Raw genomic sequence first — 27,091 nt, 5'->3', positions numbered from 1 at the left:
GAAGTCATCAGTAAAGTAGCTGGGGAGATGTTATACATCAAGGTACATTTATTTTTCTTATTCTTGTAATTAAATACATAGTGAGAGTGCAAATAGTTAAAGAGTCCAGGGTCTAAAGAACTACAGAGTATAGTTGAACATAGTACAAAGTTGGACAGTTATTCAAACAAGCTAAATATCACCAGATACTCCTTGTCTTCATAGTAGTTGTACAACAGTACCTAAAACATGAGCGTGTGTATTGATCCTTAAGGTTATACAAAAGCAAAAACCCTACAATTACCACATCTAAGACGCATATTGTTAAATTATTTTGTGCTTGGAAACACCAAAGGAAATTGTTTTTGATATTTATATATATTGACATATACTGAGAGAAGCCCTGTCTGCTAACTCAGAAACATGAAGCAGTATTTAACATTGGCAGCAGAGCAGTCTGAGGGCATTTAGCTTTTTGTGCCAAACCGTACAGTTTGTGGTAAGCACTGCAAAGCAAAAGTATAGCGTGGTTTAAAAACTGCACAAAAGATATCAAATATCATTTACCCAAGGCTCGACTTCATGCACTTTATAATAAGCAACACAAAAAAGTCTGTTTCTTTTTGTTTTTTGAGTTGTGTTCTTCTCTACCTAGAAACAGGATTATGAACGTGTGACAGTGTGTTAGTGTTTAGACTGCTATTGACAGGGTGACGGCTTCTCCAGTGGATGCTTTTAGAGAACACCAAGATGACATAGCACTACGCCCCACAGATGACGACCAGGCTCTTCAACAGTGACCACGCTGCCTGACTCTGAGCTGGACTGGACTGTCCGCTTCACGGTGAGACAGACAGTTCTTACTCCTCCTTCCTCTTGGACCCGGGGATCTTCGCTTGGATCCTGAACAAAGAAAACACGCTTTAATCCCACATACCCGACCAGATACTTATTGTAGATTAAGGAGCGCTTACTCTAACTTCCTGCTTTGTTTCTGCTCTCTCTTTTTATGGCAGTCCACACAGCACATCATACTTGACTAAAATTGGAAAGTTGATGGTAGCTTGTATGAAAAAAGCAGGCAAAAGTTTTAGTAGTGTAATAACATTCCTTCAGTTTTCTACTTCAGCACAGCTGATGAATGGAAACTAGTCACTTGTGGAAAAAAAAGCTTTTACTGTTTTCTTTCAATGCTAAACCAGACATCAACCAACTACTTTGAGAAACTTTAGCCCTTTATGTTTATTTTAAACAGCCTCAACAAGCAGAACTGTGCCTTTTCTATTAGCCATTGAGATAAGAGGTGCTCCTCTTTATTTGCTTCAGATAAAAAAAGCTTTTCAGTAGATTTAGGAATGACTTGATTTCCTCCTGAGATTTTGAAGAAGAAAATCTGAATGTCAGTCACTCACTTCCCCACCACAGAGTTGACTTGGGTCCGTATTAGCCCCACATATTGATCAATCTGCGCCTGAAAACAGAAACAATACATTTCAATAGAGTGAACTAAGTATCCTAATGTAGGCATGCCATGAGAAGGTCAGAAGCCTACCTGATGTTTCTCATAAACCACAGGCATTGTGAACATGGAGATCACAGCTGTGGAGGCAGAGAGTCAGTGTTAGATATTCTGAGCTACTGTGCAGTGGAAATAAGCTCAAACAGAAACACGTGTGTCAGCAGGCCCCCAACACTTATCTAAAGTAAACTGGAAAAGTAAATAGAAGCTGCAGGTTCTACAGTGAGGTGAGCATAACCTATAAAAGAATTTGGTGATAGTGTATGTATTAAGACATGTTGTACCTCCCATTTATCATGCATATTTGTGATACAGATTTGAACCTCTGATGCACAAAAGGATAAAGTGCTTGAGTGAGTCAGCCTCACCTAGGATGAGCAGTGTCAGGCCGTTGAAGAGAGCGCCCACATAGGTCAGCAGCCACATCAAAACTGCAAACTGAAAAACACATAGATAAATCTATGTAACTTCTTTCTCTCATAATTTCCCATACTAGTAGCACAAGCCTTTGAACTAGTGGCAGACGTTAAAACCTCTTTTATGAGATGCTTAAATACAAACAGGTTGAGACGAACCTTCAGAGAGTCAACCAGGTCTTGTACAAGGAACAGCCTGCGTAGCTCCTTCATACAGGTGTTGGAATACAGCAGGATTTTGTCGGCATATTTACTAATCTGGTCTTGGGATAGAGCAATCTCCATCTCAAGGTAGGCTCTGATGACACAGAAAAGACATTTGGCAAGTAAATGCACAATACCCATAAATGAGACCATCCAATATCCATCTTTCCATCCATTTATCTCACTTGAAAGGATGCCCCTCATCGGTCTTCTGCACGGCCTGTAATACAGACTTGTAGATCCTGAAGCTGATGGTGGCGGAGAGAGCTGCCAGGGCTAAGTAGGCTCCAACACTGACCACGCTGAACTGGGTCAGGGAGAAGAGGAGCAGTAGCACGCTGCTGAACACGGCCCCTGACTGCTTCACATTCCTCCAGTAGAGCAGGTCAATCGCTGAGGGACAAAGAAGAAGGACAAACATGGTAAGGACTCACAACCAGCATGACCTGACCTCTCACTTTGTGACACAAAGGCCTCTGCGTCCACCGACTTATTCTTTTTCAGAGAGAATTAGGTGTCTGCACTCTACACACCACACATTTGGGTCAAATATCTGGAAACTGTTCACAACACAATATCCTGGGAGAGCTCCGCTTGTCACGTGATCCCGTTTTAACCCAGCTTTCTAACCCAGCTTTTCATTAGGTTAGAGTGAGCTGTGCAGGTGGCGTGAAGAAGTCTGAGTTCTGTTTCTGTTCTCCTTAATATAGAGCAACCTTTACAGCAGATTATACTGGACTCTTGCTGGATGAGTGAGTGTCTCAGTCTGCATTTCTGACCAGTCAAACTTTGTATTCACATCTGACGTGTACTTATAGGAAGTGCCACCTGGTCTGATCTCATACGTGCACATGCATTCTTAAAAACAGAGGGAGAGGGCTGTTTCACACTGCAGGAAAACTTACTAGCTGCTAACAGAGCAGAATTAATGATTGACCCATAGTTTGGTGAAGGCAGTAGCAGGATTAGATGCACTATCAGCCGTTTGAAGATAACGATTCAATGTGACATGACCACAAAGGCAGCTCTGTGGTCAGACAAGGATGACCATCCTTCAATGCAGTGAAACAGCGTGTCACTTTGGGGCACACTGTTGCATAATATAAAGATCCACATGCTTTAAAGATCTTGTACATCATTCCTTCTAGTCTTATTCTTTCTCACTTCTTTGTGTGCTAGGGCCTGTAATTCAAAGCCAGTAGCAAAGATGAGAGAGGAGTGATAACTGAGGATTAGCCCAGTCTACCATTACAGCTTCAGAGGTCTTCCTCTGGCAGTGGGCTGTGTCGGCTGGAAACACAGGCCTGTTTCCATGAGAACTGTCGGCTGCTTGTTTCACCTCTGCTTCCCCCACCACCACTGTGAGTCTAGAAAGTACAGGCAAGGTTCAAGTGGTGGTACCGGCACATGGAAATCCTTGATGCCATGCAGGGATTGAAGAAGAACGGCAATTTAATGTAAAGTTTTGTGCCTGTGAAGAAAAGGGAATTGTGGCTGTGGTCTCTTGGGTGTTTTACTCTTCTTCTCTGAGCTGTCCGCCAGCCTGCATGCTCTAATTTTAGCCGAGGAGCTGTGAGCAGCATAGTGATGACGGCCATCTTTACTCTCCACTAAAAGGCATCTGTGGATGCCAAAAAGGCAGGCTGAACCTTAGTGGCCAAAGGACAGTCTTTGTGATAAAGTGAAGCTCTGCTTCCCTCTCACACACGTTCCCTATACTTAAGATTAGCACATCTTTAATCTTTACTTCTCTTATCAATAACTTACGTTCACTCACAGTACCTATGTGCCTGCTGCTCCTCCCAACTGTCAAAGACACTACTCATTTAGAACAATGGGACCAGGATCCATGTGTCCTCGCTGCAGCACGTGCACCACTCCCCTCAGAAGCCATTTCTGCTTCCACTGATGACAGACTGTCCATGTGGCTGCTTCTGCTTTAATGAAGATGCTCTCTCTCACACACACACAGTCAAGCACAGGTAGCACATACAGCAGCTGTAACAGCACACAGACACTTAAACAGACAGTTCTGCTACAGACAGGTGTTGACCAGCGACAGCGACTGTGTTTTGTGATGCGCTGCACAAGCTGCAGGCAGACTGAAAAGCTTTAGCTAGTGCAGTAGAAGCGTGTACTGACCTGCGGCTCCCATGGCTGAACAGGGAAAGAGGCAGCTGCTTTATCCACGGACAAAAGGAGAACACTGAAGGGGGACTCCCCCCCTGCACAGGAGGGGAGGGGCTACAGCCACACCAGCAAATCAGCATCTGCCTGCGCAGGGGGACGGAGGGACGGAGGGGGCTGTCTATGGGGTGCGGTTGCCAAAGAATCACATTGCAATCCAACACACACACACACACACACACACTAAAACACACGTACAAACGCACTCTCTGTGAGCTCTTTCATGCTCAAGCTTTTAAGCACAGCCTTGCTGACACGTGACAAAGACTGCCTAGCAGCGACTAAAATAAAAGACAGGCCATCAAACCAAAAACGAAACCACAGCCCTTTAATGTGTAAAGACTGCATCACATGAAATCAGCAGCAAACCATAAAACACAACCACTGAAACATGGCACGGCAGTAAAATCTATACTCCACTGCTCTGTTAAAATGCTTCAGAAGAAAGGATCTGCTGAGCACCTGCCTGATGCAGTTACCATAGTTACCATGCTCCATTTTATCCCCACCACTCACTGAGAGATGGAGAGAGGGAGGAAGGGAGGGGCCGAGAGAGAGAGGGAGGGGAAAGAGCATTCCTTTGGGAACAGAGACATTCATTTGCTCTGAAACTGGGGAATCAGCGACACATAATGTGTCTCCTCCACACCCCGACATATGAAGACAGCCTCACCCATTATTGTGGAGCACAAAAGGACAATGGCAGGTTGAACACACAGTCTGTTAGCTTTTAAGTCTGTATTCAGACAATAATGACTGTTTTTAAAAGGCTTGTAGAATATAAACTGGTAGATGCACGATGCAGACTCTATTATTTTTTTTAAATCTAAATCTGATTTGTGATCAATTTAAATATCCCAACAAGTCTGCAAATCACTGCAACTTTAATCTGGCATGTACTGTATATTAAGGCATGCATGAAATAAGGAAATCGTGGTTCATTTTAAACAGCTGACAAAACTGAAAGCATGGGTGAGATTGCAATATAGGGCCAGCAGGATGTTGAATCTGATGGCAGGAAGTACAGTCACAGCCTTTCCAGATAGGTTGATTGGTATGACTGTTTCCTTTGATATTCAATGCATACAGCAGGCAAAAACCTGAGCAAATGGTTAAAATGAGTGACAATAATATGATTCTCTCTCCCCCTCTGCTGTAGTGAAACTAGTTTAGCCTTGACCTCATTAAATCACTGAAGACATCCTTGTGGCCTCAAACAAGCCGTCAGCCAAAGTGAGCAAATGTGAAGACTTGTGCTGCCAGCAGCCAAGATTCAGGACTTTAGACTCAGACTTAGACTGGAACATTGAAAAGATTCAGCTATTAACACAAGTTGATCGTTTTCTAAAGTTGATGTATCTACAAAATTTACCTTATTTGATGCTTAAAAATCCCCAGTAGAGAGTTAACAGTGTTAGGCCAAGTTATCTGAGCTACTACTCTTTTTCGGGGCAACATAAGAGTTTAATAGTCTGTAACAATCAAACGCTGCAATCACAGCACAGGAAATTGTATTAGTTTTCTGTTGTGCCAAAAATGGCACCCATCATGTTTTGACAATTTCTAAGAGAATATATCTGATCAGACTTTTCAGTGGCTAGTCATATACTTATCTAAAGGATATCACGAAAAATGTCAGATATTTAAGAATGTAGATTTATTTAGGGGGCCAGAAGTGTACACAGTATTCTAGTTGTGACTTTTGATCTAAATATTACATTTCAAATAACCTGTTGGTGGTTGTGTGTCATCTTGAATTCTGTAAGTACTTGTGATCCAGATTTGGATAGTCATCTTTATTATTATTTCTAAAAAAAAATCTTTATTAGTAGCTTGGTGACAGTGAGTGAACCAGAATGGCTTAAAATTAAAATGCTCACATTGTAAATGTGATAGCAAATATTTACCTTCAGTGACAAATTTGATCAGTTTCATGCTTTACTCTTCTGGCTGTTTCAGCTTAATTTGATCCCTTCATGGAGATCCCGCCAGTCTAACATCATATTATGGTCACTGACTTTCATTTCAGCCATATTAAATCAATAATGACTCAGTTGAATAATGACAGATGGGGGTCGGACATCATGGGTTATTTTTTTACAAAACTCTTACGGTCAGTGGTTGTTGTGGTCTTTTTGAGGATACAATAGGTTGACTACTGTAGCGCATTTTCTGAGTTGATCCTAAAGAGATGTCAGATAATAAAGCACAGCTAGTGTGGAGGAAGTGGCGCCATTTTCTCCCCCGACCGCCCGTGTGAGCCCTCCATGCTACGGAAACAGACAGACGGAGGATGCTCTCCTCCAGCCCAGTCTCTGCAAGGTGCCATGGCAGCCGAGGAGATAGGGCTGATGTAATCATGATGGGTGTGCCCTGGTTACTATGGAGACAGTCTGTCAGTGCTGTCCGGATGCTCGGACTACATCACTGTACAAAAACAGAGCATACGCCATTTAAAAATGCTCCTCTACACACTTGCAAAATGGGGAGGGCAAAACAACGGCACGCCTTAGTTTACAGCACAACACTAGCGTCCATATTAACATGCTCACTGTGTGTATGAGGTTATTCTCCAAAACACCCACCGGCGTCTGTCACCCCCTCTCCTCTTTGTTTTTTAATGGACACATGCAGCACACAGCGTCTGTCATCAGGGTGTGTCCGTGTGAAAAGAGGTACAGGTAAACAGCGCTGTCTGATTCCCCGAAAGAGGAAGATGAGAAAAACACACATGCATAGTTCACAGACACAATTCAAAGATGCACACATACAGTGACATCACTATTTCCCCAACATGCAGACATAACAGTCCATCTCTCATGGCCACATAACACAGACACAGTAACGAGCAAATGACAGTAAACACATCAGTACCCTGGCCCTTCCAGCTGCTCCAGGAGCTCTCCTTCTTGCTCACGTCTGCAGTGGCCTGCATGCTGGTGATCAAATACGTCCCTGTTCTCTTTCTTTCTCTTTATGGTCTCCTTATTCTTCTTTGTCTCCCTCTTCGGCAGCACCAACTCACTCACTCATCCCAGGAAGGCATGAATGGTCGAAAAGGATGCAGCGATGACAGAGAAGGGAGGAAGGGAGGAGGGGAGAAGAAAGGTTTCCAAGGTGCTGCCGGCTCGCGGAGCACACAGACTGATGCTGTGGAGCAGCGCTGGCTCGAACACAACAAGCGGGGGAAAGTGCGTATGTGTAAGTCTGCGTGTGTGCTGGGGGAGGGGGAGGGGGGTCAAATTGTAAACACCATACCACAGTTGCTGCTGCAGCAAACCAACCAGGCAATGATTAAGAGCCTAAGGGATGAGATGGTGGGTGGTGATTGTTGGAAGTGATTTTATTTCTTAAAAGAGAAGGTGGAAAACAGCTCCAGACTGCACTGGTGATTTTGGGGGGTTACAAACAGTGGGAGGGTCCCACATACACTTTGAAGAGACACCAAGGAATTGTCACACATTTTGCAGTACAACTCTAAGGTTTCCCTTTTAGCTTGTAGGTTCTTGTCAGTACAATGGAGCCATATTTATTTGTGATATAAGTAATACTAACTATGATTATGCACACATTCTCTTAATTCTGTTAAATGAATCCAGACCATTTTACTTGTCTGAGGCCTTGTTGTACACATGAAAGAATACAATATATACACCATTTCCTGAGGAGTGAAAATGGCTGAACCTGAGACAATGCTGCTGAGGAAAGCTGTGGCAAACATCCAGGACTGATCTTTATTTGTACTTTACAATATTTAAAGACATGGCCTGATATTCAAAAAGCTTTTTCACTGTGACTCACGGATAATTGAAGAAGCAAAGTGCTTGTACTTAAATAATTCATAATGAAAGACTTGGTGCATCACAGCATAATAATTCTTGTTTAGTACCCTCAGGATGTGTCTCTACTTTACTGTCTCCTCTGTACAATAAATCAGCAATGCAAACACAGCTGTAAGGACTGAGCAATGTAAAAGAGAAACAGCAGCGTCACTGCCATGTCAGCACTGAGTCAAAAACATTTCTTCAATACCATCAAAGCCAATGGTCCTGTCCCCCCTGTGGCCCCCCCTGTAGACAGCCACACCTCACACCTTCTGCTCAGTGCAGCCATGACAGGCTTCAGAGCCAAAACCTACCAAGTGGAAGACAAAAACAGGATCCTTTGAACCAGACTGAAAACACTCCCTGTCACTGTTGCTATGGCAACTGGTATAGAAGTGCATGGACTGATGATAACGATATCTTCTGGTCTAATCAGTGACAACGGTGCACTGCGCCCTCTAGTGGTGGAGAATCAGACACATGTGACCTGCTTTTAACAATTCCAGAACCTTCCACCAGTCTGAGTAAACAAAACAAGGAATCCTCTTTTATCTGCTTTGTCATCACACCTGCAGTGCACATTTCTTATATGAAACTATCAACCAGAATCAGTCATCATATTCTGTTTAATCATATGCTGAGCCTCAGAGAGCCAAAGCAGTGGTCTCTTTCAGATGTGACTTTTTCAGCTCTGAAACTATGCAAAATTCAAGAGGAAACCTTTCAAAGCTCCTGAGTAGGAGTATGCCCCACTTTTGACATCATAGGATTATATAAAACCAAATGTTTACAAGGACAGAGGGAACAGCCATTAGAAGTCAAAATGCCCTTGCCAGCATCAAATGCGCAACTTACACAACATTAACTCCTGGTGACTGTGACAACTATTTCTGACTTGTCTAATTGCTGCATGTTCAACAGTCATGTAAGGAGCCAGATATTGCAAAGAGGCTGACAGATTTTTTACACATCTACATTTTTTTCTTCTAAATTTTGTAATACTAAATTCCTTTTTCAATGAAAGCAAACAAGTTTGATCTGGTTTACACCTTTTAGCTGTTGTGTTTACATTGCTAGTAATTGCAATTAATATTACTCCATGCATCCCCACTCTGCTTTCATTCTTATTTGTTCCACCAGGGGGAAGCAGATCTCAGGAAAGCACAGCACAAGTATTTCCCACCCCTCCCAAACTCACATACTCAGCAAAGGAGCATCCCATTCCTCACTGCAATCCTCTTTACCTTGGAAACAAAACCATGTCAAAGCACACCAAAGTCAACAGGAAGTCAACAAACACAAGCACCGTGTTAGTGATTTCAAGAGAAGTATGCTGTCAGTTATAAAAAAAAAAGAAAAGGTAATTACACCCAGATAGTATTGTAAAGATCTAAAGCATATCATGCGCTCAGCATAAAGTACTACCTGTTTAAGATGACAGCACTATTTCTGAAGATCTTGTATGCCAAGGTGAAATCACTGCAACCCCAAAAAATTCAAACATGTTTTGTAAAATCCTATCACTTAAAAAGAAAAGGCAAAAATTTTTCTTTCGCAGAAAATGCCACGACAGAATCAAGATTTTTAACTGACCTTTCTGTTTGTCAAAGCCTTCCAGGAAGATCAACGCAGCAGCTTTTCCAAGGTCTCCTTTGCCCTCGTTGGTGTGTTTGTGCATGTCGTCCTGTTGAGGCCTCTCTGTTCGTACCTCTGGGGGCACAGCTGCAGTTGGGGGCTTGGGCTTGGTGGGGCGATCCTCCTCTGATTTCACCGGGGCCTTGACCTTTTCTGGAATCAGGGGCTCGACTGGCACAGCCTCAGCCTGAGTGCGGGGAGGGACGGTGCTGGGAACCAGGGGAGAGGGAGGGCTGACTCCCTGTTTGGGGCCACCAAAGCCCTGCTCTCTCTTTGGGCTCTCTTCAGATGCAGACTCAATGAAGAGATCACTGTCAAGCTCGGCCTCTCTCTCCTCCCTCAGAATACTGTATGCTGTGGGTGGAGCGTGGTTGCCAGCCAGGCCGAAACCACCCTTGGCTGCTGGGGGATTGTCAAAGGGGTTGTTAGGCTGGACGGAAGTGGCCTTGCTTTTAGGCGGCTGGGCAAACGGGTTGCTGCTGGCCTTTGGAGGCTCCTCTGACACCAGCTCGATCTCAGAGTCTCCGGACTCTGCACTGCTGCCATCATGCTCCCTGCTGTCGGCCTTTGTGCTGGGGGTGGTTTTGGAAGCTGCAGGCTTCACTTCAGCCTTAAACATATCATGGGAAGAGAACTCTTTCTCTGCTCAAAGAAAGGCAGAGAAAAAACAACATTAGTCCTTATTCAAACACTCAACTCAAGACAAATTGTATTTGGACATGAACGTTATAGCCTGAAATAAATCGGAAACAAAATAGCATCCTTCCTCCTTCTGATCCTAGTTTCATTGTTATGGGGATATCAGTATCATCATCTGGAAATACTTCACCCCAGCTTTTTCATGTTGTGTAAAAACTAGCTAACAAGTGGCTAACTAGGACTACAGAGATTGTCAGGGACATTAAGCATCATCACAACAAACATGTCAGCGCATCTACCAGTCCACCTTTCATCCAGTGTAAGTTATGAACAAAATCTACATTGATATAAACTTTATAGTATGTTGGCCACACTAAGAAGGGATTCTTTAATATAATAGGTAAGAGCATTTAATAACAGACAATACTTGACTGTGGTGTAGTTCTATTATAGCCTAAAATTACCTATTTACTGTTGCTACATACATTAAGGTGTGTGATGCTATCTTTTACTAGTGCATCTCAAAAAATGTAAATATTATAAAGAAGTTCATTTCGGCTGTGATTTAATTTAAAAAGATATATATATATATACAATGCTTAACAAATTTATTAGACCACCCCCCTAAATTAACAGCATTGGTAATTACCAAAATCATTTTATATGTTCTGCAATAGTTAATACACCAATATGTAGAAGCTCTTTAACCCAAATGATATTTTTAATACTAAATTATAAGTATTATTGTTATCCATGAATTTTCAAATTGACTGATTTATAAAAAAATGAAAAAATAGTAAAGAACACTATTATTTCTTGATTAATATGTCAAATTATAGTTATTTACTTGCATTCCTGAACAGAAAAATTAGTTTTAGTGGTTGAATGTTATGCTTGATTAGTTTCTGACTTCTCAGAGAAGCCCAGTGAGTCAGCTCAAATTTGGGTGAATTCAGTTTGAAATCCCTCATTCCTGTTCAAAATGGTAAAACGTGGAGAGCTCACTGAAAATGAAAAAGTCCGCATTAAAGCACTTCATGATGCTGGTTGTCTCTTAGACAGATATGACAGGTGGTCTAATAAATTTGTTAAGCACTGTTTATGGTCTAGATTAATTCTATACAAAGTGAAATACTTTGAAACTTTTTTTTTTGTTTGAATCTCGATGATTACGGCTTACAGCTCACAGAAATAAACACTTCTCAAAGTATCAGAATATTGTAGAAAAGTCCAATTTTCAAAGGATTCCTGGGCCTTTATTGTCCCCTATTTTAAATTTATCACTGAATTGATTTGAGATATTTTTTCAAAGATGGTGTATTTTTTCTAAAATTGATATGCAGAAATAATGTATACTTTTTTAAAACACATGACTTGCGGTGTACATGTATATTTTATATATTTGTTGGTATGTACTATCCTTCCATTTGCAGAATTGTGTCACATGACTTGTCAGGTGATTGAGGCTGTGCATACATGGAGGTGTATCCCCTGTGTCTGCCCATGTCTAATGAAGGGCTAGGGCCCGAAATGTCACATAAATGGTGATAATCTTCAATAAACAAACTTCGGAGCAGCTTCTGGTGTGCAGACTTATTTTTCTGTTTTGCCTGTGACTTTTCGTGGTTCCGCACCCAGTACTTAACCTCTTAGGGATGTTCGTGCCTTTGAACTTTTTTTTAACTGAGCCTTCATTCTCTCATTCTGGTTCAGTACACACAACCATAACCATGGGGAAGAATGCTGACTCTACAGTCATCTACAAGACAACCAATGGCACCCTCCACAAGTAGAGTAAGCCACCAAAAGCCATTACTGAAAGGGCAGGCTGTTCTCAGAGGCTGTTTTAAAGTGTTATCATGGAAAGCTGCCTGGAAAGGAAAGTGTGGTAAGAGAAGGTGCAAAAGTAACAGGGATGAGCTCAGCCTTCAGAGGATTATCAAAGAAGCAGATTCAGAACTTAAGGGAGCTTCACAAGGAGTGGACTGAGGCTGGAGTCAGTGGATCAAGAGCCACTATAGAGTCCAGAATATGGACTACAAGAGTCGTGTTCCTGGTCTCGAAGAGGTACTCCTGAACCACTGGACTGTTGCTCAGTGGTCCAAAGTCCTGTTTTCGGATAAAAAGTCAATTTGGCATTTCATTTGGAAATCGAGGTCCCAGAGTCTAGAGGAAAATCAGAGGCACAGAATCCAAGGTGCTTGAAGTCCAGTGATTTTGGTTTCCACAGTCAGTGATGGTTTGCAGGGGTGGAAAGGACCTAATTACATTTACTTCAATTACTGTAATTGAGCTAAATTTTTGTGAACTTGTACTTTTTTCAGTAGTTTTTAAAATCACTACTTCTACTTTTGTATGTTTCGAGTGAAATATTGTACTTAATCACATTTAAAAGCATCGAGTACAATTAAAAAAAAAGTAAATAAACACTAAAACCCACAGCAAGGAGGTCCAAGCTTTTGCCAATGCCATGAAAATGACCAGTCGTCTGGCTTTCACAACACAGGATGGTCAGTACATGCACATAGCAAGAGAATAATTCCATATTTCTTCCCAAAATAGCTGTAGCATTGTACTTTAGGTTAGGTCAAACCTTATAATAAACAACCTGGTTGGAGGTCCTTATTTTCTTGATGTTATTGCACATTAAGGACCGGTCATATTTCACTGTGAAAGCCCCATGGCTATCAAAAGTTTTTACTCAGTACTTTTAGTAAATTTTAGATGACCTACTTTTTAATTTTAGTTGAGTAGATTTCTAGACCAGTACTTACACTTCTACTCAAGTATATTTTACCTAGAGTAACTGTACTTTTACTTGAGTACAACAGTCTGGTAATTTTCCACCCCTGATGGTTTGAGGTGCCATGTCATGTGCTGCTGTTGGTCCGTTGTGCTTTATCAAGTCCACAGTCAACACTGTCAGCCGTCTACCAGGGGATTTTAGTGCACTTCATGCCTCCATCTGCTGAGGAGATTCTGATTTCCTTTTCCTGCAGGATTTGGCACCTGTCCACAGTGAGACCCAAACTACCAGAAACTGCTTTGCTGACCTTAGTATTTCTGTGCTTGATTGGCTTGTCAACTCACGTGACCTGGACCCCATAGAGAATCACTGGAATATTGCCAAGAGGAAGATGAGAGACACCAGACTCAACAATACAGATGAGCTGAAGGCTGCTGTCAAACAACCTGGGCTTCAACAATAGCACATGAGTGCCACAGGCTGCTGCAGTGATGCTTGATGCAGTTATTCATGCAAAAGGGTCCAGACCAAGTACTGAGTGACTAAATAAGCATTTTACAGTGGGTCAACTGTATTATAGTTCCTTTTTTTGTTTGGTGTTTTGTAATATTCTAATAGTTTGCAGTTTTATTGCTACATAATTTTATTTAAGGTAAAGTATGCAGTATAAAAAAAATCACAACAGCCTTTTTTCATATTTATTAAAATTGAAATTAATTCAGTGTTATCTTATTATATTGAAAAGTATCCTTAAGATGGCTGCCTTTAAGTTGGCTGAATTATGATTGTAAAAACCTATAGCATGATGGAGAATTTTCTACATCCAACCATGCACAGGCAGAGTGTCTGTGTCTGTGTGAGTTTTGCATACGTGTAGGAGAAGCATTGGGAGTGGAAGCGGGACTCTCATCCTCTGGCTCTGATAGCGTCACTGTGGGAACCCCCTGCTGGCCCACACTTAGGACGTTTTCACGCTCAGACCCACTGACTGGAGAAGGACTTTTCTGGGGCTCTGTCTTGCCGACTGGAAGTTTGGTCTCAGTCAGGGTGATCTTCACCGGGCTGGCCGTCTGTGGGGTGCCACCCAGGTTTCTGTAGGAGCGGTAGTCTGACAGCTCTTCATCAGACGGCTCCTCCACATAGGGGAAAGAGTGTGAGCCTAGAGCTGGACCCAGGTTTTCTTCTTCTTCCTCTTCATCCTCCTCATCTCTTCCAGGTGCTTTATCAATGTAGCTGCCCATTGAGTCACAACCTGATGATCCTGTGTCCACAAGGCTGTGCAGACCTCCAAGGCTCTGGTCGTGGCGCTCATCGCTGTGGCTGATGTCCATGTAGTTGTAGGATTCTGTCTTATCTGAGCCCAACAGAGATTTTGGCATGTCATCAGTCAGGCTGGAGGTCATCTTAGTACTGGAGCTGAAGCTGTAAGTGTTGCTGGAGAAGTTATCCAAGCCAGACGATTGCTTCAGGTCATCAGACAGGTAAGAGGATTCTCGTCCAGATGTGAAGCTTTGGTTTGAGAGCAGGGATGTGTAGACATCACCATCGTCATTCATGGGCTTCCTGAACAGGCCAGACATGGGGTCATCTACAGAGGGAGACCAGAAGAGAGATACATGACTCAATGATGTTACACTTGCAAGTGAAACTGTTAAAAAAGATTGACAGTGTTGTCTGTGTCACACTATCAAATCTAATCAGTCTGTGCCTGAGATGTTTGATTAATGAAAACATCCAGCAAAACAAGGCTACGCTTCAGCTGCCAGGGAGAGGGGCTGTGACACTGTGAGAGCAGCACAGTGAAGATCAGTGAGGCAGCAGTAACAGAGGGTACTTGTACCCGCCTGGGACAAAGGAGGATTGTTGAGGACCCAAAAACTGCAGTGCCACAACAAGAGTCTGTTCTAACTCGTGCAGGCAAGAGGCTGTCTTTGGTAACATCTCTGACCTAGGGTCACAAATCCTTCATCTCTCCCTTCAACAAACTGGTGTCATGAAAACACATGCTTAAGATGCAATCAACACCTTATGTGTAAGCTAGCTTCTCACAAGCCTGAACTAGGCTACACTGACAAAACATGTTAAATAATACATGATAAAAATAAATACTTAAAACACTGCAAGTTCACTGCATCTTCATAACATGTATTCAAAACTGAAATAACAATAATTTGTCATGTTTATATTTTTAAGGTACTGTTAGGAAGTCTATACAGTTTTTTGGTATAGCTGTGACTTGATGTGCTGTGCTGTAAAATAACACTCAACATCCCACTGAATAATTTGTAACAGTGCTGCTGGGGAATGTAAGGATGCTCCGATTACAGACCACTTGCAAAACAGGAAGAGAGAATTGATAGGGACAGTATTTCAATGCTCTGGTCAGTGGTCAAGGTCAAGAATTCAGATTCGTTGACTTTATATCAAACTTTCAGTTGAAGTCTTGTCCTGAGGCCAACAGAAACATGCAGTTTGATGACACACAAGTACAAACACTGCTCACCAACACCACAAATCCCCACATATCTGATGCTTTTATTTTGTTTTGCTGTATACAAGTCCGAGTTTGTGCTTTCACAGATTGAGCTCTTCTTGCTCTTCAGCCCTGCATCTCCCAGGGCAGCGGTGGGGCTATAAATAGTCTGGGTCCAGCTGCTGGGCTGGATGAGGGGGGAAGGTTTTAAAATAGCAGCCTTAGGGTTAGCTCTGGAGGATGCAGACTGACTGACAGTAGAGCCAACAGGTCAGGACGTCCCCTCCTTCCTTGCACTTCCTCTATATGGCCCCACCACCCTTCCCTTCTGCTGTCCTTCCCTGCTGCTGCTCCACCGGTCATTAACAATACATCATACCGCAGCACAATGGTATAAACACTACACACCCATGCTGGGACACAGGGGGAGGGGTGATGTGACATGGAGAAAAACCAAAGTAGGCCCAGACGTTCTTAAGCTCAGGATTATTTAGTATTTAATAGACTCAGGGGTCTTGTGGAGCAACATCAGAGCTGCCTATGGATCCAAGTATAAGACATGGACAGGCACAGCTGTTGGGCCAAGTTCAATTCAGTAATTCAGTATAAATGCCCTTGATGTACTGCTAAAAAGAACCAATGTATAATCCTCTTAGTGTCTACCATCGTATAGGTCCAAACAGCCATCACCCTAGCAACACCATCCAAATCTAACACTCAGTGTACAAATACCTGCTGTGCAGATGTGGGAGGCACTCAGGACCACTACAAACTGTGAAGAGAGGTGATCTCAGAGGCTTTGAACTGTCAGTAATCCTGTTGACAGTAGGCAACACTCCCCCTCCCTCTTTTTCAAACAGCTCTACGTAACAACTCAGATAAACTCCAGCAGTTGCATAAGACATCTGCAACAGTAAAGGGTGGCCGCTCTGAGCAGGATCTTGACAGAGTTGGTGCATTGATATCGAGGGTATTTTGAGTGTGCTGATATGGCGTAGCAGTCAGACACTGGGAAAAACCCCACGAGGCTGAAACAAATGCTCTGCTGCAGCCAGATGGGATTGGACATGACAACAGAGGAATTCTCAGCTCACAGTGTAGCCACACAACATAATCATGTCACTGAAAGGCTGGTGCAGTTAAATAAATAAGTCCTGGTGGATGCACTGAGAAGGGGCAGTCCTTTGTTGTCCTCTGTGCAGCCAGTGCAGCACAGAAGCTAATGCAGCCTGACAATCTGTGCTACTCAAAGGCATGGGCTCCTAATTATCAGGCTGTGGACAAAAATATGTGAACACAGACAATATAAAAGGGCCGACGTAGAAAATGAGTATATTACCACCTTGAAATGAGGGGTTTACTGAGCTGCGTGTGGGACTGTGTGCTAACAGAGCCCACAGCCTTCAAAACACTTAACCAAGGATGTACAAAAATATCCATCAAAGAAAGAGCTGGGAGTCCCATCAGCTCTAAACTTGAATTATTTAGTGAGGGTCAATCATTAGCTCACTGTCTAAACAGAAATCAATAAACACTTCTGCTGTGCTGAGTTTTTCTTCTTTCCTTTAATAACTGTTGTGTTGGAAGATAAAAAATGCAATTTGGATGTCAAATTTACATTTTAAGTTTTCTCCTAAAAGACTGTTACATAATCACCTCTTTTCAGTCAATGTCCCCACAGAAATGTATGACAGCGAGGGACACCCTTTTTAATACTGGAATTTTTGTAGTTAATTGTAATTAATCTCCTCCTCTGTCACACCTTGAAATTCCACTGTTTTGATTGGAAAACTGTTTTTGATTCATTTAGGATTTTTATAACTGACTTCCTGTTTATACTTTATGAGAAGCAAACTCAATCATCCAGCAAGGTTTCCTGTTTAGTAGGGGTGTGACAAGGCACTTATCTCATGCGATGAGATGAGACGACAAGATATGGGCCCACGAGACAAGATTTTACACTTTTTTTTTTACTTTGGAAAAAAATATATGAGTGGAATTTATGGCTTTATACAGCTGAAAGTCATAATTGCAGCTGAAAGTCATAATTGCGAAGCATTCAGGTCTATTCAGAAATATTTAAACTAACTCCTCTTGTACTAAATAGGCTATCACTGCTTACACACAGTTTATCTTGTCTAACTTTGACTCAAATTGTACATATTAATGCTCTTCAGATCAGACCTTTCATTTTAATATTCTACCACATCTTTATTTTACTACACCATGCACCCATTGCCTCAATTATAATAATAATAAGAGCATTCAGATTATTCTGAAAGTAATTAAAAAACTATTTACAACACACCTCAATATAAAGAAGTTTGTTTCTAAAAAAAAAAAAAACACACAGTTTTGTAATTTTGCATGTCTAAAAAACCCTCTGTTTCTGCCTTGCTGAAACGGATCACGGAGGTGACCACAGATCTTGATCAACAGGTCAGAATCTGCAGTGGGTCAAATGGGTTTATTTACAATTTGCTTTCAGAATGTGTTTTGTGAAAAAAGTTCTTCAGTTTTTTTCCACAACACTCTCTGTTTGTTTCATTATTGAAGATGTAACTGAGCACTTGACACTGAAAACATAGTTTTGCGTTTTTTTCTTTATAAACAGTTTATTGATTTCTTACATTTTTATTTAACTCTCTCTTTCTGCCTATTAACATGCTGTTGCAGAAAGCTCACTTTGATTTTGAACAGCAGACTTAACAGTCCAAAGATTTTCAAGTTAAAGTTTTAAAATGAGAAAACCTCCAACATGAGAAGATAGAGGAATCCTGACTGACTGAACTGAATGAACAGAGACACAGAGAGCATGAGTTAGATACGGACCATGAGCTAAAAAGAGCAGATACACAGTAAAACATGGGACAACTATCCATTTTATATCAGTAATGGCCAATATTGTCCCTGATTACAGACACCAGCCCATCAGTAAATAAAACTGCATGCACTGATATCAGTAGACATAGTGTTGTGTATGTGATGTGTCCCATCAGTACTCAGACATGAAAGAAAATGTCAGCAGAGTGGGAGTCTAACAATGTCTCTGTTAATTATCAGCAACGTGAAGTTTGTAATACAACGTCCAGTGACACTTTCAAAAACAAGCGACGACTCACAACTGTTGAAATACATCAAATTTTGTAGCTCAATTGAAAAATTTCAAGAAGTTTCTCTATATATTGGGTCTTTGTTAATAATATAACAGAGAGTATAGTGTAGCCCTACCCTCTTTGTTAAGTTTCTAGGGTGTCTTGAGATAACATTTGTAGTGAATTAGCTCTGTACAAATAAAGATTGACTGACATTAGAAAATATTTTCTAATACCAAGCACTAATTCTCAACAGTCAGAGAAATAAAAGGACATACAGTAAACAAATAAACAAACAGGTCTTCTTCTCTGCCAAGGCCTAACCCCTGAACAGTGTCTAGAAAAAGGACTACTGAAGACTTGAAACCTCATTTTAAATGTTTTATGTCAACTTTTACTTCAGTCATTTCTGAAAGAGGACATCCAAAAAAGAGCATTTTCAGGCATGTTTCTGATACTTTTGAACACAGGTTGTTTTACTACTTAAAGCCAGAAGAACAGTGCAGAGACACAGGAGGTGCCATCCATTTTGACATAACTTATTACAACAACAATTTTAGACTGTATCTCTGCTGTTAGCACACACCACCTTTAATCCCAGCAGCAATTCAGCTTTTCTTCTAAACATCTGTTAATCTGCTGCTCTGTTACGACTCTATTACTCCATCTGTGACCCTCTGGACTGTGCTGTGTTACCTTCCAGGAGTTATCTTTCACTCCATGGCCTTGTGGAAAACAATCCATCCAGACACTTACTGTGCTCTTCTTTCAGAGCCATCTGTGCCTTTCACGTTGAATAATATGCTGTAGCTTTGTTGTAATTTTAGTAAAAGAGAAGAATAAAAGCATGGATGACACATAAAAGGCAGTTTGCTATGCAAATATAGAGGAACCTTTAAATTAGCCAATAAAAGAGGCAGGTACAAGCCTGAGAGATGCAGGGTTCCCACTCTTTTCTAGAGATAATTTTTCAGGACATTTTCAGTGACGATTTGGCTGGTATGATGGGAATGCGTCACCAATACACCAATTCGTTCCTCTTTGGAAGCCTGACTCAAAAGGTGTGCAGGCAATTGCTGCAACTTGAACTGTTACAAATGATGACAACTTGATTACAGAATAATGGGAATACATATGCAAATGTTTGATGTAGGGTACTGTTATCTGGTATTGGTGTTAATACCAAGCCAAAGTGCTCATACCCGTTCTTCTAGAAAACATTGCAGATACCGTACCTGACATCATTTTACATCATGATGTTGCCCTCTCTTTATTTCAGTAGGATGGCAAAGTTACAGTCGTATCTGCAGTTTGGTGATATTTTGACTAAATGAGGATGAAGAAAGTAGAGCACACTGCAAATGCACTGCTGAATTCTCAAGAGGAAGGGTTGAAAATATCTAATGAAAATGAAATTAACTCTCAAAATAATTTTAAGAACTGTGAAGGTATTATTAAGTATTCATATTTGCAGACAGCAAAAATGTTCATATCTGATAAGTTAATATCGACACAGCAAAAACAGGAGTGTATGTATTTTGCTGTTAAACATTTTAAAGTGGTTTTTAACACCCAAAGTGTAATTTTAACTCCATTCTGAGTTAACCATTTAAAGCCAATTGTCCAGTAGCCTACTGAATCATTATGATCAATAATTTTCTTAAAAACCTTTTGTATGTAATCTGATAAATGATTAAAAATTTCCAACTGATATTCCAGTGGAACATCAGTTGCTAAACATGTCTCATTTCTCAAATGTGACACAAATATATCTATGTGAAATTTTATTGCAATTTTTCTTTTGTTTTTTTGATTTTGGAAGAAGATAAATAATGATAATTTTCTGGCTATTATTTAAGGTATCAGGCTTGACAGGGTTAGAGGTCATTTGGTGTTGGAGTTTACTGAATGCTAATCCATCAGTTAGTCTAACTCTGCGTAGAGTAAGTATATCTAAGCTATGCCCACTTTCATTTCAGATCTGGGGGTGTATGTTGGCACAGTTTTCCCATCATGCTCTTGGGCACAGTTTATAGATCTGTTTTAGATGTGTTTGGATGTGTTTAGATGTTGCCTGTTTTACAGTGATCACTATTGGGATTCCTTTGTTTAAGTTTCTAGTTTTTGATGTTACACAATTCTGCACCATGAGTGAAGTTATTTACTGATTTAGTGTCTTTTCACCTGTGGGAGCAAATGGTTATAAGTTAAATATGTGCCGTTCATCAAAAACATTACCTATCATGGAAGTTTGTCCATGTCTTTAATTCCTAGCAGGAGATGTACAGTGTTGCCACATATGTTACATACAAAGCCTCGAACTAACTTAGGTATAAAAAATTATTTGTATCATGTCAATAAAGAACGCTGAATTTAAACTTCAACTTGATACCCATAAAGTACATTTTAATGTGCAAAAGAATAACACTGTGCATTTTTAAAATTAACACTGTAAGAGAGTTAAAATATAAACACTTCCCAAAGTGTAATTCTAACACCAAACCTGTGAGAATTACACAAACTCAGGAAAAGTTTTAAACTTAACACTATGTGAGTCGATTTAACAATGAGAATTTTGCTGTTTGCAGTTACCAACGTCATGCCAATAATATCATGCATCCCTATCCATAAACTATTATGATTTGATAGGGATGTACAGATGCATCTGTTCAGCTTTGGTATATGTGATATCAGTGCTTCTGACAAACATCAGCAAACAATGTGGGCATGAGCACAGGTCAGTAGCAGATTTTTATAGGTTGTGCAGTATTAATTTAATGCTGGCATCGAGCACTGCTGATTAAGAGAAAGTGTTTTTATCAGGTAGAAGAAGTGAGCTCTTGCATTAACTTAACTAAATAAACCAAAAGAAGTGATGAAAAAAACAATGGCATCGTCTAAAATGTTTACTGATATGTTTTTTGCCTTTATTAGGATAGGACAGCTTGAGAGAGAGTGGGGAAAGACATGCACCAAGACAGGGAATTGATCCCACAACCAATGCGATGAAGACTATAGCCTTAGTATATGGCTGCCTGCGCTGCCCAATAAGCTACACTGGCACCCACTAAAATGTTATTTTAACCATCATATCAACCCTGATTTTCACAATGAGTGCATCTCTACTATGTGACATGATATTTAAAGTCATTTAGCCCTTTCAGATGACAGTGTTATCTGTTTTGGAGAACTGTGATATGAAAATAGGAAAGTGTTTAGTTTTGCAAGACTGCCCACGATTATCCAGGATTTTTCTCTCATTACTTTTGTGTTTTTCATGACTTTCATGACGTAAATGAAAGTATTTCGGTTAGCTGATAAAGACCCTGTCTTTTAAGCCCTTGTTGAAATTAGTAATATATTAAAGATGACACAGATGTAAACGTTACACCAGATGCTTAAAGTACTCTGTGCTCCATACTCAGCTGCTTTTCTTCTGAATACATAAATGTCAAAACAAATACATGTCATTCTTTGATATCTGCGTTTTTGTGTAGGCCAAATGGTATAAAAATGTAAGTAAATGAAATTGTAACATCCTCAATAAAAATAATGATCCTTCTTATAAAACCAAAAAGGACTTAAGCATTCACCTCTTATTAAATCTGACTGGCTGAACTGATTCCCATTATAACCCACAAGTTTGTAGCTGGTATGATAATAGCATTGGATTCCTCACTTTTCTTTAGATAACTTAAGTAGCACTCCAAGTCTTCTGGCCTTTAGAGACTCATCGTTAAACAAAATGTATCGATACAGTATTCTTAGCTGAACAAATACATGACCACTCGTCTCTAATCATCCCATTTTAATATCAGCAAAGAAGAAGAGGAAAATTGAGCGCACAAAGGCTGTCTATAGTAAGAACTGAGGTACAACTAAACTACTAGCAGAGGTCGATAGGAGGGCAGCTGTGTAGAGTGATTCAGCTGCTTGGAGCTGAATTGATCAAAAGAAGAGGACACAATTGCTGTAAAAACTTAAGTGTACCCACCATTCTTTAAAAGAAATAACACTGAAGGCCACACAGGACAAATGTTGTTCCAGCAGCCTTTGTCAAAGACAAATCAATGTAGTGCCAGTTTAAATAATCTCTCCCTATTTAGATTCTGAAGCACTAGCACATACAGTACCTGTCTTCCCTTGTATTGATCGTATTTTTCTTGCCTGGATAGAGCTTTATGGATGAATGGAGAGGATGTGGGAGGATCCAGTCTGAGTGTCTGCGTGCTGTCTGCTCTGGGTCAAAGCTGTCAATTCAGCATGACTTTGGATTGGCATTTCACTTTCACGGTACAGACGCAAGAAGGAGAAGTGACGCAGGCTGGAAGATGTGGGACACAAAAATAAACACACACACAAAAAATTAGATGTGCAACTCTGTTAGTCAGAAAGTCTGCTGTTAGAGGCTCTAATCCCATGAGCAGGTTTTGCAGCACTTTGCTCAGGGATTACTTTATGCCCATCGGCTGCAAAGCTGGGCCGAGGCAGAAGGATCGAAGCATCATATTTCACGAGCTGGCTTTTTAATTGTTTACAGGGTAAACACATGGGATCAAAGGACATGAGGAAATATGATTTACTGACATTATAACAGCAGTAATGTTTTGTTATTGTCCCCTGCAGTACAGCTCTTAGGGCTCAGCTTCTATCTCTCTTTTTCTACATCTGCATTAGCTAATTGGTCCTGGAGACAGATGAGTTAGATTAGAAATCTGGCAGGACGGGAACTTTGGCCAAGAGAGCTATTACATACTATACACACCCTAAGCCTTGTTTAATTAAGTAACTGATTCAAACTGATGACCTCTAACATCTTAAAGACACAGAATTCAAGGTGCCTGTGAAGGATGTGCTTCCAGTTTTTCCCCTCTCATAACCAAGGCTATTTGAACTGTCAGCCCCTCGTCACAGCCTCGCCTCTTTTGCCATTAAGCCTCTCCCCCTCCTCCTCCTCCTCCACCACTGTATTATCTTGCATCTTTATCATCTACTCTGAAAAGACGGTGCACTGCTCGGCCCCCTGGGAACAGGAACAGAGCTCTCACCAGCTAAAGGCACAAATGCACTGTGTGCTGGCTTATGCAGTCCAGCACAGTCCACTAAGTGCTTTTTTTCTAACTGAAAGATAAGCAGGAGACCCAGCCAGACTTATGCTGTCTCATCCTTGTCACTGATGAAAGAGGCTCCTGTCTAATCCACCTGTCAAGGGTATGATAAAGTCACCATGATTGTGCAATATAAGGAGTTCAAAAGTTACTTGATGCCAACATAGGATGCTGGCACTAAGTTGTTTTATTCTATGCATGAAAGCAGATGAGGATATTGGACTAAAAACAAACAGAAGTGTGGGACTTCTCCTGTGCTCTCAAACCCAATCATGATGCAGCAATATCTGCCTTTCTAAAACCTTGACAGGAAAGGAAACTTTTGAAGATAAAAGAGGCTGCACTGTACTGTGCTGTCTGTGATCCAAAGCCTGTGGTAATTTAATACAGCTGAAATCAGCATTATCTGCGCTCTGCGGGTAGATCACTGTTGTGAACAAGATTTAAGACAGGCATGGATCGATTACTTGGCGAGGCAATTCTAGACATCTTGAAGAGAAACTTTTTCACAGCTCATACTCTTCAGAAGGGCAAACTTCCTTTCTAGCCAAAGAAACATATGGAAAAATCTCCAAACTTGAAATGCTATGTCTTGATTCTCCACCAGTGAAGCAGAAGAGGAGAGTTTGTTTAAGAGCGGGGTTGTTGGGAGAGAATGTCTTTGACACAGATCCAAACGGACTATAACATGTGTGGTCAAAAGGAAAACGTCCACTCTGCTCTGCTAGATATGATGAGATCTGGAATGCTCCAACCAAGAAGATAAGGGACGCGGTGGATTACTTCACTGGTGCGAACACGGCTCCACAGTAGTCACAGTAATAAGAGAGTCATTCTTTCTGTTTCAGGAATCAAAACACAATCTGTGAGTGTGTGCCAACACAAGTGTGAGGAAGTCTGGCACACAATTTTGAAAGTCTGACATGTGCTTTGTTAATTTTTGCAGAAAGTGAAGCCAAATATTGATTCACTAGTTCTCATACATTTGAAACTCAGTCTGCTTATGGAGGATAATTTCTTAGCTCCATATGTTATGTAAATGTTGCTCTACCTAGGCTATTTTTACCCAGCAGTCCTTTTTGGGTTATCTAATTTCTACATTTCTGCCAAATTTCATGTCTAAATAAATAGATTTTCTGTGAACAGACATACAAAAATTGTTTTGACCAGCTGCAGCAAGCCAAATAAGAAAGGCAAGTAAAGAGAGGAAAGTAGGCGACATTTCTCTTCTCTTTTTTTGAAACATCATCTCATGAATTTTTCAGTGAATTCTTGAATGAAAGTGCAGGGTTCTAGTTTTGCTCACCAAGCGAATAGTGAGCCCTGCTCCTTCAGGATTAAAAATAGCAGCATGAGCGAGCTTTGCTGAAGAGAGTGACTGAGGTCTACATGATGTTCCCACAAAAACACTGCCTACAGCAGTCAATAACATACAATCAACAGTACCAAAATAGGAATCATTCAGGACTATCATAATGATCAGGTGTCCCCCTTAAAGTGTAATTATTTTTCAGCATGTCACGTGGCTTTGAAAGCCAGGGGGCTTAGGCCTGTAATCTATTTATCATCCCACTGGCCCTTCATATCAAGAGTGCAAGCATTATATCACAAATATAGGCCAACATTTGGGAGCTAGTACAGCCTGCAAATGTTCATAAACACTTCAAAGATCAACAGGCTGTTTGCTTATGCATGCTACATCCCATATGAACCTCCCAACAGACTTAGATAGCAACCTGAGAATACAATGATGTTTCATAACATTTACAAAAGCTTTTAACAAGTCTGTCCTCTTCAGCATCATGCCTGTATTGATTTACGATCAGACTTTAGAAGTTGCTCGCTGGTTATTTTTCTTCATTCGCTGAGAAGTTTAATCAGACAGACAGGCCGTCTGTCATAACGCCAATGCTGAGACTCGCCTGCTGTTTCCTCGTGTTTACACCTGAACATCCCTGTTGGTGTACAGAGGAACACCAAAATGAAACCAAACCAGACTGAAAGGCAGTAATTTGGTAAATATTTACTCTAAAGTGCGCTTACTGTCCGCTTTAGTACCTGTAGATGCAGTTTCCATAGCAACGGGAGGCCTTTTCCCGTCGTCCTGAAAAGGATGAAATTGTTGATCCAGGTCGCCCGCCACCTCGCCGCCTCTCGGCTTCAATTCTTCACGTAGCTCGTCGAACCGGGTCGGCGTGTTCCCAAACAGGCCGTTCCTTTCATAGTCATCCCCAAACCACTTCCCCTCCGAGCCTAGCTCCTCACCGGGCTGAGCAGACATGCTTTTTTCCTGTTATCGGACAGATTTAACGGTTACCACCAGGCTGGCTCCTTCTTCTTGTTCTTCTCTACCGTTTCCCCGGGGGCTGCACTGTAAATGAGCGGTAACTGACACAAACAATGCAGCAGCTTCTTTACTGGCTCCTCTGGGTTTGTGGACGCCACAGATGAGGCGGTGCGGTCTGTCGGTCGGTCGGGGGAGCAGGAGGAGAGGAGTGAGGTTGATTGTTTTAGTTCACTGCTCCAGCGGTGACGTCATGGTGTCCGCGAGGCTCAGGGTTGGCACTTTTATTTGGGGCACATTCAAATATAAAAAGGGCATTTTGAAATCAATAATTAAATTAACTGAAGAGTGTGACATTGACGGAGTGAATAACCGGAAAATTGTGCTCGGAGATGGGAAACAGGCGGCTGTGACTTTACGTACACATAAGTCAGTTAAATTAAATGGATTGAGGAAGCCTTCGCTAAGGGCATCAGCATTTTTAAGTCGCAATACATCTTAAGCACTGAAAAGTGGATGGAATTTTAAACGTATTGTTTTATTCAAGCGTGGCAGTAAAATAATTCGAAAGGTGTGGGGTTTATGTTTATGTTAAAAATATACTGCAGTGTGGCGCCCTCATGTGGTAGCTTAAAGAAAAAAAGTTTGCCTCCTTAGCAACCAGACGTTTGTGCCCGGACCCTGGACACAGGCTGTTGCCAAACGTTGATGAACTCAGATAGGCTACAGAGTTAATTTGAGTCGAATAAGTCAGTCGTTAGTTTGCAGTTTTATAGAAAATGTTCATTTATCAACCTTGGAACTTTGAATATAACGTATTAACATATGTTTACCATTTAAACTTATGGGACTTGAGCTAACTATCCAAGTATCTATATCTAACGTTAGCTAGCTCAGTTAGCATAAATATGTAGCGACATTTGTTTTGTATGTTTACCCACCTCAGTAATTAGTAATCGTGCCAGTTTACTACGATTGTAAA

The 27,091-nt window shown here is 41.2% G+C and overlaps 1 protein-coding gene across 4 annotated transcripts; it reads right to left on the bottom strand.

Moving 5' to 3' along the window:
• Positions 1–30: 30 nt before the first annotated feature.
• Positions 31–26,320, bottom strand: rtn1a (reticulon 1a). Of its 4 annotated transcripts, XM_041812695.1 has the most exons (9): positions 25,884–26,320; positions 14,021–14,737; positions 9,723–10,406; positions 2,304–2,511; positions 2,074–2,212; positions 1,867–1,936; positions 1,532–1,578; positions 1,392–1,450; positions 31–882 (listed from the first exon to the last, which is right to left on the bottom strand). In XM_041812695.1, exons 1-9 carry the CDS (start codon positions 26,104–26,106, stop codon positions 840–842), a joined length of 2,190 nt encoding a protein of 729 aa, XP_041668629.1. In that variant the 5' UTR covers positions 26,107–26,320; the 3' UTR covers positions 31–839. The 4 variants fall into 4 exon arrangements, with proteins under 4 accessions (XP_041668629.1, XP_041668630.1, XP_041668631.1 ...); XM_041812696.1 differs by lacking the exons at positions 9,723–10,406; positions 14,021–14,737; positions 25,884–26,320 and adding an exon at positions 7,180–7,475; XM_041812697.1 differs by lacking the exons at positions 9,723–10,406; positions 14,021–14,737; positions 25,884–26,320 and adding an exon at positions 4,261–4,324.
• Positions 26,321–27,091: the final 771 nt, after the last annotated feature.

This window comes from Cheilinus undulatus, linkage group 18 (genome assembly GCF_018320785.1).
Source record: "Cheilinus undulatus linkage group 18, ASM1832078v1, whole genome shotgun sequence".
NCBI lineage: Eukaryota > Metazoa > Chordata > Actinopteri > Labriformes > Labridae > Cheilinus > Cheilinus undulatus.
This window is presented reverse-complemented; position numbering and strand designations above follow the sequence as displayed.

Bases quoted from the DNA above. Each gene is read 5' to 3' on its own strand.
- rtn1a (XM_041812695.1), bottom strand. From the start codon at position 26,106: ATGTCTGCTCAGCCCGGTGAGGAGCTAGGCTCGGAGGGGAAGTGGTTT. The intron at 10,407-14,020 runs GTATGCAAAACT...TTCTTTGAGCAG, and splicing joins TCCCAATGCTTCTCCTACAC to AGAAAGAGTTCTCTTCCCAT. The intron at 1,579-1,866 runs GTGAGGCTGACT...CTGCCTCCACAG, and splicing joins CCTGACACTGCTCATCCTAG to CTGTGATCTCCATGTTCACA.